The following is a 9,619-nucleotide window of genomic DNA, read 5'->3' as shown; positions in this document are numbered from 1 at the left end:
ACTCGTTTGAGTTCATATCAAGCATACAAGGTGTGAGCAGTATAGAGCCTTCCAGATTAGATTATGGAATTATTTCATGCACATTTTCTGTAACCATACCAAACCGTTATCCACATTTTAAATAGCGCTTCTTATTGAAAATAAGCAAAACTGGTGCTTCCCGTCTTCACCAGGTTTGCACTAACTGTTGTTGCTATTGTGGTCCATTCTTCCATGCAGATCTTCTTAAGAGCTGTGATGTCGTGGGGCTAATAGTGGACAATAGACTTTTAACCCCTCCACAGATTTTCTATTGGATTGAGGTCCAGACCGTAAAATGCTTTTTAATTGGAATGTGTATAGAATTTTTTTAAATGTAAAATAAAAAATTTAAATTGGTGATGGAAGCTCTTTCATTTCATGGAAAACAAGAAAACAACCCACACTGGCATTATCCACCTGTGAAGCTGAATATATGGCTTTAGCTTCAGCCATACAGGAATGCATTTACTTGGAGCATTTACTCAATGGTATAGATAAATACCAGTACAATCAGACCAAAGTGTTTCAGGATAACACTGGTACTATTGCCCTAGCAAGAAATCCAGGAAACAGACAGAGCTGTAAACATATCGACATTAAGTATCATTTCATAAGGGAAACAGTAAAGAGTGGCAAGATAACTTTAGAATATTGCCCTACAGAGCTAATGGTAGCTGATTTAATGACAAAACCAGCCACCAAGTCAAAACTGAAGAGATTTGCTCAAGACATGTTTGGCACCTAAACATGTCTGTGAGAAACACAAAAACAAATATAAAAGACACAAAAGTGACAGATCGGTCAAGGAGGGGCAGGCATTAAAGTAGTTCAATGTAGACATGTTTGTTGTGATATGAACCAGAGGAAGTATAGAGTCTTGACGAACCGACCCTCGTGTCACTCTTTGGCAGACTGATCTTATTTTTGCAAACAGACTGAGTGGAGGGGATGACGGTCCATTAATGATTTCATAAAAGAGGCATAGCTTTGTATACTTAATGATGTACTCCCAGCTTAACAGTTTGTGTTTTTGTAAAATGTCACAGTGATGGTATCTTAATGGGTTTTTTATCCAGTACTTTAATTGTTTATTTGTGAAGTGACTCCAGAGGTTTTAATGCTGATTTGTTTGCCTGTAACCAGGTAGTGAGACAGTTTGTCATGTGGGATAAGATCATTGCATTCATGAACATTGTAGCAGCTTGCAGTGACAAATTTGCCCTAATAAATCTAAAATTAGACATTTTAAACTTAACACGGATACATACTTTTTGGATTTGAGATTTAAAATTGAATGTTATATCAATTAAAAAGCCAAGATATGCGAATCTTTCAACAACTTCTATTTTCTTTCCTTCCACAAAAACATCAGACAGAATATTTTCTGTTTTGGAAAAGAACATTGCAACTGTTTGTTTACATTGAACTTAAACTTGACTGTTCTAACCATTCTGCAACATGTCCCATCGTTTTTAGCGAGATTCTCTGCCACCTCAGATGTGTTTTTGCCATGTGCATAAATGACAGTATCATCAGCATACATCTGAATGAAGACATTTGAACAAACAGAAGGGAGGTCATTAATGTAGAAAGAGAAAAGTAGATGCGCTAGAATGGAACCTTGCGGAACACCTGTGAAGATATGGAGAGGAGGGGAATGATAATAATTTATCCTAACTGACTGAGATCTATTTGATAAATATGATTCCATCCATTTTATAGTTTTCAAAGAGAAATTGAATTTGTTTAGTTGAGTCAGTAGTTTTTTATTATTTATTGTGTCAAAAAATTTTTAGAGGTTGACAAAAACAGCCCCAACTACACCACCCTTATCTAATAGAAATTTTATGTTTTCTATGAAAAAGCATTTAGCTGTCTCTGCTGAGTGCTGAGCTCTTAAACCAAACTGCACTGGATGAATAACCCCTATTGTAACAGTAAAATATGTCCAACACAAGAGGCTTTCAGCTCTCATCTGTTTGCTTAGCGGTTGGACAGGACAAGTAAAAAAAAAAAGAAAAAGGGATTTTGGAAATTCAATGAATGTACATGCTATATTTCAAAGCTGTCATTAAAATTGCCCTAAGCTAATTAATTATAGCCTTAATCCTAGTCAGTTGTGACACTACCCTGACTTTTTTCCCTTCAGACAACTAAACTAAACTCACTGGTAGTACAGAGCTCCCTAATAAATAAGATCAACTATTTTTTTTATTTTAGCATCAAGCAAACAACTTCAGGATTTTCAGTGACCACATTCAGCTTAAAGCATTCACGCTTATCACATTATTGCAGGCAATCCAAGTAACCTTGTTTTGTATTGGTACACATGCTTGTCTCATTAAGTTGAGACTCGAGTGTTCTTTCTCACCAGCCTTTCCTAATATTCACCGTATGGGTCATTACCATGGCGCGTGGCAGTGGCTCAGGCGGCAAAGCAGGTCGTCCAATGATCGAAGGGTCAGTGGTTCGATCCCCGCTCCCCCCAGCCAGCTGTTGTTGTGTCTTTGGGCAAGACACTTCACCCTCCTTGCCTCCAGTGTGGCTCCACTGGTGTGTGGATGTGTATAAATGATCCCGGTGATGGTCAGAGCGGCTGTAGGCGCGAACTGGCAGCCACGCCTCTGTCAGTCTGCCCCAGGGCAGCTGAGGCTACAACCGTAGCTTACCATCACCAAGTATGAATGAGGAGTGAATGAATAATGGACACAATGTAAGAACTTTGAGCAACAAGAAAAAACGCAGATAAATTGAATCCATTATTATTATTATTATCATGATAAAGTGCTTTTGGTGTCCATTGCAGAATCACTCGGTCACCATAAAAAGTGGAGCAGAAAAAGTATACTGTGAATTGTTATTATAAGTGACTTATAAGATTTGCACACAAATCAGTACAATAATTTTTCTCTTAAAATTTTTCCTTCATTTTATACTTTTGTTTTCTTTGGATGTATTTTTAACGTCAGTGTGTGTAATAAGTGGTCCAATTATACCTAATCTTTAAAAAGTTTTACATAGTTTTACTGTTGCAAAACATTATTTTAGAAAATAAGGATTTCTGATCATGCATATTCTATTTTTGTTGGGTTAAAACAAACTCCAACATCTGAATAACTACATAATGAAAGAAAGACAACAGACCAAGGTACCTTTTATGAGGAGAGCGAACAGAGATTATACCCAGCAAACAATCTCTCTCCACTCTGGCGCATATTCTGTCGCCTCCTCTTTTATTAAGTTTGTTGGGTATTCCCTAATTTACATATGCGCTGAGCTCTAAGGAGGGGAAACAGAACACAGCTGCAGCGCAATCAGAAAACATTAATTACGACATGTCTGTCTTTTCACAGCCTTCCCACATCATCTTCAGACCTGCAAAGCCTTTTCTCACGGGTAACTGACACAGAGCGTCCTTCGATTCATTCTAGACACAGCTAACACACAAGTTGTCAGGAGGAGGCTGTAAAGACGCAAAGATAGGGGGTTTCACTCAGGGGTTTCACCTCCACCTTCCTGTGAAACAGAGTTGGACACACACACACACTTCTGCAAACATGATTATAACACCTATATAGCTATAATTCATAAAAGCAAATATGAGATAACTTATATATATTTTTCCAACAATTTTCATTTAACATTTTGCATGCTTCCATGTCAATTGGGGCTCACTGTGACTTTGAAAAACCCGCTAATTTTTTCAGTGACATCATAACCTGTTTAGACACCATAACCTTTGTTTAGTAATTTTATCATGTAACTAACTATCCACCCTGTTATATATTCCTGTTCTAAGAAAATAAGCATTTTATTTTCACAGGTTAGCAAACTCTGTATGTTTCATTTATGAAAAAGTTAGGTCCTAATAGTATTGGTTTAAATTTTTGATCAAATATCTTTGTTGTTAGATTGTATTTAGAAAGGAAAGTGAAATTCTGATTTTATAGAGAAATAAATTGTTTGCCTGAACTTTATTACTATCAAATACTTTTCTGATTAACTAAAAAAGAGTGTTGAGAAAGAGACTAAATAGCTTTTTGAAATATACATTTTATAATTATTATGGAATTTTAATCTACTTTGAAATAATCTATGACAGGGTTATTTTGTCATTTGTGTGTTTGTCAGCTTGCAGTTAACTTATAAAAAGTCTGACAGTTTGATCATCATACATTTCTAACAGCACAACATCTAATTGTTACAATAAATGTGAAGTTAAATTGAAATGTTCTGCTTTTTAGGGGAAATTGGGAAGTCTCAATGGCACCTTATATTGGTATTTAATCAAATATCCACTCTGTGAAAAAGTTCTTCATAAACATTATAACAGATATAATGTAGGAAACTGCAAAGACTTTGTTGATTATATCAGCCACTCTGCTCCAACATCCAGGCTTCTCATCTTCTGTCCTGCTGCTAAGCAGAGTTATGGATTTCCTCATTTCACTAAGCTCCTCAGAGACTCTTTCCAGGACAAGAGACACCTCAGACTGGGGATCGCTGCAACCCTGCAAACATGGTTGAACAGTCAAGTTGAATGAAAATTGCAACTTTCAAATAATTGTCTTTGAAATATAACAAAGTTCTAACCTCTTTAGGAAAAGACTCATCTTCTTCAGCAGTATCTTCAGCGGATGAACAGTGAATCCATTTCCTAATTCCTAATAAAATATTAGAACAATAAAACTTTGTTTAAAGCTAAGTCTCATTATATAAGCCAGACAAGTAGGTGGCAAATAAAAGACACGTTGATATTTAGGAATGAATAATCTCACCTGCAAAACAGCATTTGAGTGGACTGTGATTTTTCTTGACTTTACAAGTTTGGTCTTTGTCTATCAAATACCTTACAAAAATGGTTACCAAGAGGCTTAACAGCATCATGGTAAAGATCCACACGCAGAAGATGACTGAGAGGGACAGAATCAGTAAAATGAACATGAATCCCATGTTAACAAAGAAAATTTTGAAGCAAAATTGTCTTTACCCATAAGAGGAACGCTTCCTGTGGAAGGGGGCAGAATGTCATTGAGAAGAAACTGCATCAAAGTCACAGAAAGTAGAATTGTGACCTTGAAGCCAATCTTCTCGCCCCCAGTTTCTGACATCAGGAAGGAGGCAAAGTCCAGACAAACGAAGAAGAGAAGGGGCAGCAGTAAGTTTGCAACATATAGTATTGGATATCTTTCCATGGTGATCTGAAAGGACAAAACCTATAACTGTACTGCTCTTGACAAGAAACGTTTTTGTAAAATAGCATCCTTATAAATAAAATAATCATTCAAATAATTCAAATAGTCCTAAGGTTTTACAATATAGTGGCTACTTTAGAAATGCATGTTTCCTTTTTCTTTTTACTTTATCCAGATTTGTATCCCCTCTATATTTTGACAAAGACAAACTTAAGGCCCAAAACATTAAACCTTTTACAAAAAACATTTACATTTATTAAAGACAAAGTCAATTTGTTATCAAACAGTTTGTCTTCATCATACTAATGAAATCAGTATAAAACATTTTTATGTTTGAATTTAGAAAAACTTACAGTGTACACAATCTTTGTTTGATTGAAGCCAAAATAATCGACAGTTTCTGTGTTTGTTTCTGCCATTTCAAAATGCCAGTCCGACTCTGGCTGGAGGAATTTCAAAATCTCATAATGAGTCAACGTTTCGTTTCTGTTGTTGACCAACAGTAGTTCTTCATCTGAGGGCAAGCAAAATAGATCAAAACCAATAGTAAGGTATCATGGTAAAGAAAAATGCAAGTAAAATGTGTTACAGTGGCTTGCAAAAGTTTTATTTTATTCACCTTTATTTAACCAGGATAAAAAAATAATTGAGATTAAAAATCTCTTTTGCAAGAGCGTCCATGAGGGAGGGAGGTAGGGAGGGAGGGAGGGAGGGAGGGAGGGAGGGAGGGTTTGCATTTGTTTTCTTGTTTGAATCCCTTTTTTTTCTTTTGCTGTGATGGCGGTTATTATATGCAGCGTTTATTTTATATTTTCATTTCCTTTTTTGTTTTGTTTGCAATTGCTACTATTTTTTTGCTCCCTTTTTTTATTCATTTTTTGCCACAATGTCGGTTGTCTGCCACAGCACTAAACACTCAAGACTGGAGTGAAGATTCACCTTCCAGCTGGACAACCACCCTAAACATAAAGCCAAGGCTACATTGGAATGGTTGGAAAACATTTTCATGTGTTGGAATAGCCCAATTAAAGTCCAGACCTAAATGTATTTAAGAACAAATGCTCTCCATCTAATCTGACTTAACTTCAATTATTGTGCAAGGAAGAATGGGCAAAGATTTCAGTCTCTAGATGTGCAACGCTGGTAGAGACATACACCAAAAGTCTTGAAGCTGTGAATGTAGCAAAAGGGGGTTCCACGAAGTATTTACTTAGGGGGTCACCCTCCACTTTTCAGTTTTTATTTGTAAAAACATGAATTCAAGTAACATTTTCTTTCTACTTCACAATTGTATGCCACTTTGTGTTGGTCTATTGCATAAATTCCAATGAAAAAGATTCATGTGTGAGAAATGTGAGAAAATGTGGAAGAGTTCAGGGTGTATGAATTCTTTTTGCAAGCCAATGTAATTAATTGATTAATGCTACACATGCTGAAAACAAAAATCTGTTCTGTGCTTACCAGAATGCATGATAGATTTGAAGGAGATTTTGCAGACCTGATAGTCAAATGGGAATCTGTAAAAGTCCATCTTGCAGGTGATATCCACCACTTGACCATTTCTATATTCAATCCAGCCATCATGTCTGATATTAAGAAGAGAACTTGGGGCGGTTTTATCGCAGTCTGTCCTGTACCACACAAGAAATACATGAATTCCATTATCAGGAAAGTGCCCTTGATTTTATTTATGGGTGCACAGGTATTGCTGTTTTGAATAGGGCTCTTACATCATAAAGGTGCCATAAAATATAAGATTGAAGAACAAAAAGGTTATTAAGATTTAGTTTCCAAAAAAGACAAGTCAAGCTTCTTAATATGGTCTATGCCAGCTAGAAATCAACTTTTTGTCTATGAAACAATTTGAAGTAAATTATATCTGTTTGTAAAAATGAGAACAAAAACTTCAAACTACTTTGCATGTGTGGTTCCGGGGGCGTGCCTCCTCAGTGACTACTCCACACCCGCTCCTCATCATCTCGTCACCTGCAGCTCATCACAGGGACTATTTATTCTGAGATGGAGCCTTCGGCAAATTCCAGATTATTGTGCCAGCCCGTTTACTTGCCTCCCTGCCTATTAGAAAACTCCGCCAGTCTGCTCATCTGCCGGCCTGTTCTCCTCTCCTCCATTCATCTCCTCTGCCTCATAAGAATAAAACTCTGTACGCCACTCTGTTTTTGTGTCCGTGCTTGGATTCCGCAAAACAGTTTGCAACATTTAATGGGGAGCATGCACTATGGTTTGGTTCACAAAACATTTAAAATAATTTAAACTTTTTTTAAATTTAAATGTTACTTTAAGCCCTGCCCCCCCCCCCCCCCTTTCGTCAACAACACAAACATTTAAAAGTGAGAGGGACAAGTATTATTTAACAGTAGCCCTTCAGTGGCTTTCAAAAGATTTAATAAAAGTAGAAATTGTTTGGATTTATTTGCTCAGTTATTTCTCCCATGACCTCTTCTTGAACCTGTAATAACAACTAATGAAGGATAAGAACAAGAATAATAGTTGTGGTTGTAACTGATTCTGAGAGCTTGCAAATAAAACTGTGCATTTTAAACTTACATTTCTTCAATTGTCAGATCTGGTTTCCATAAAAGTTTTGCGGGAACTAAAATATGCGTCTGTTCACAAAATTGATCTGGATTCCAGTGAATGTGCTCGTTGTTCCACCTCTACAGAAGATAAACAAACATGGAAGTTATACATGAGAGAAACATGACGAAAATGAATAAAATGACAATATCAAAACCAAATGTTTCAAACTCACCCAATAAACCCAAATGTAAGAAACAAGCGTCTGGTCCGCCTCTTTCTATGAGCACAGAATGTTTTTCATCAGCACAAATAATACAAAAATTGCTTTTTTTTGATTGAAAGATTTTATAGTCAACTGATTAAATTACAATTAAATTACATTTAGAGCTTTAATTCACCATCTCTTTATAGATATTTAACATTTTGCATTTCTTTTATGATTGAAAGATGAGAACAAGGAGAAGAAACTTTGAATAAAATGCATGAAGTTAAAGCGGACATGTTACGTCTCCTTGCCAGTAACCGCCCTGCAGCATGCGCTGTACAAAAGTAACAAGTAAAAAGTGTTGTTCCCCACGTTGAAAATTAGTAATCTAAATATAAAGTTTTATTAAGTTAACTGTTCTGATAAGTATTGTGAAGCGCAGTACGTTTATCTTTCACTTGTTTTGACCTGTCCTCAAAGTTTCTGGCCTATCACTGAAGTGATCTTTAGTCACGTGGTTTTGTTTAAAATCTTTGGTCCGTAACAGAATGGTCTGCTTGATGCCAGTCTTTAATTCAGATCAAACGCAAGGATCAGGATTCAAATTTAGGGGACTCGATCCAGAACAAATGATTTTTCCATTTTGATTGCCCCCTTAAAGATTCATTAAGCTGGCACCCCTCCTCTCTACACCTTCTATGGGCCTGACAACCCAGAGACCTGCAACACCCATATCATGGTTCTAAGCAATCACCCTACGAGGAGTCCAACAGAGAGTAAAGTTTATCATCCTCAGTGTATTTAAGTATCTGGTGTTCAGCTCAGAATTGTCAAATCCGCATGTGTCAATCATCAAGCCTTTGTTTCCTGCATTTTCGGACCCTATACCACTTCATGATACTTGCAGATCTGGTCCACATTGGTAATACCTCCTTTTTAGATCTTCCTTCCCAATTCACTTGTCTGTTTCTTCTGCCTGTCTTACCAATGACAAGTTATTTGGTGAACCAACCACAAGTGTAGGAAGTGGTAATCGAAAATTGAAAATCTAAAACATTTGAATTGCGGGGGGGTATTCGTGGTTTTTATTTATATAGTTGATTTGTTGATGTCTTTGATTATTTTTTTATTTCTTTCATGGAGTATCTGAAGCAAATACACTCTGATTCACCGTCGCCTTTCACAAAAGTTATTATTAGGGTTCATTTTAGGGTTCATTTTATTACCTAATACATCTGAGCCACAGGTGTTTCTATAAGAATTTTAACCAAAAATGAATAGTTTCAACAACTTACCACATCTAGAATGACAAAAATGTCCATTTCCATGTAAACCAATGTCACATGATGGTGGTCTTTAACAGGTCGGCCCATAGTGTATTTTACATTGTTTTCCCTTAAATCAAACTTCTTTAAAATAGACTCCCAGCTGCACTCAAATACAAAAGCTCCAACTTGAGTTTCTGAAACAAAATGAAGACACATTGTATTTAGTGAGGATTAGTTACAGTAAAAATAATACATGTTTAGATTGGATGCTCTAAAACAGTGTTTTTCAACCAGTGGGAGATGGTCAAGTGTGCCGTGGGAAATTGCCCTCATTCACTGATCTAGAATCATTTACCATCTCCAGGATATCAGCTCTTTGTTCATCCAAA

At 36.4% G+C, this 9,619-nt stretch overlaps 1 protein-coding gene and 1 long non-coding RNA gene across 2 annotated transcripts; both read right to left on the bottom strand.

Moving 5' to 3' along the window:
* Positions 1-3,170: 3,170 nt before the first annotated feature.
* Positions 3,171-4,687, bottom strand: LOC110013446. The gene is made up of 2 exons (XR_002288567.1): positions 4,615-4,687; positions 3,171-4,532 (listed from the first exon to the last, which is right to left on the bottom strand). It is a non-coding gene; the product is annotated as an uncharacterized LOC110013446 (long non-coding RNA).
* Positions 4,688-4,934: 247 nt separating this feature from the next.
* On the bottom strand, positions 4,935-9,529 carry LOC101162975 (5-hydroxytryptamine receptor 3A-like). Its single transcript, XM_023949655.1, has 6 exons — positions 9,258-9,529; positions 7,990-8,034; positions 7,785-7,894; positions 6,678-6,847; positions 5,570-5,730; positions 4,935-5,222 (listed from the first exon to the last, which is right to left on the bottom strand). The coding sequence occupies exons 1-6, from the start codon at positions 9,444-9,446 to the stop codon at positions 4,950-4,952; spliced, it is 948 nt and encodes a 315-aa protein (XP_023805423.1). The 5' UTR covers positions 9,447-9,529; the 3' UTR covers positions 4,935-4,949.
* Positions 9,530-9,619: the final 90 nt, after the last annotated feature.

Source organism: Oryzias latipes, chromosome 19 (genome assembly GCF_002234675.1).
Source record: "Oryzias latipes chromosome 19, ASM223467v1".
Lineage (NCBI taxonomy): Eukaryota > Metazoa > Chordata > Actinopteri > Beloniformes > Adrianichthyidae > Oryzias > Oryzias latipes.
This window is presented reverse-complemented; position numbering and strand designations above follow the sequence as displayed.

What these genes read in the sequence shown, in the direction of transcription:
- LOC101162975 (XM_023949655.1), bottom strand. Translation starts at nt 9,446, where the DNA reads ATGTGTCTTCATTTTGTTTCAGAAACTCAAGTTGGAGCTTTTGTATTT. An exon ending in CTTACATTTGGGTTTATTGG is followed by an intron (nt 7,895 to 7,989) that starts GTGAGTTTGAAA and finishes TATCTTCTGTAG; the next exon opens with AGGTGGAACAACGAGCACAT. An exon ending in GATCTGACAATTGAAGAAAT is followed by an intron (nt 6,848 to 7,784) that starts GTAAGTTTAAAA and finishes TGTGTGGTACAG; the next exon opens with GACAGACTGCGATAAAACCG.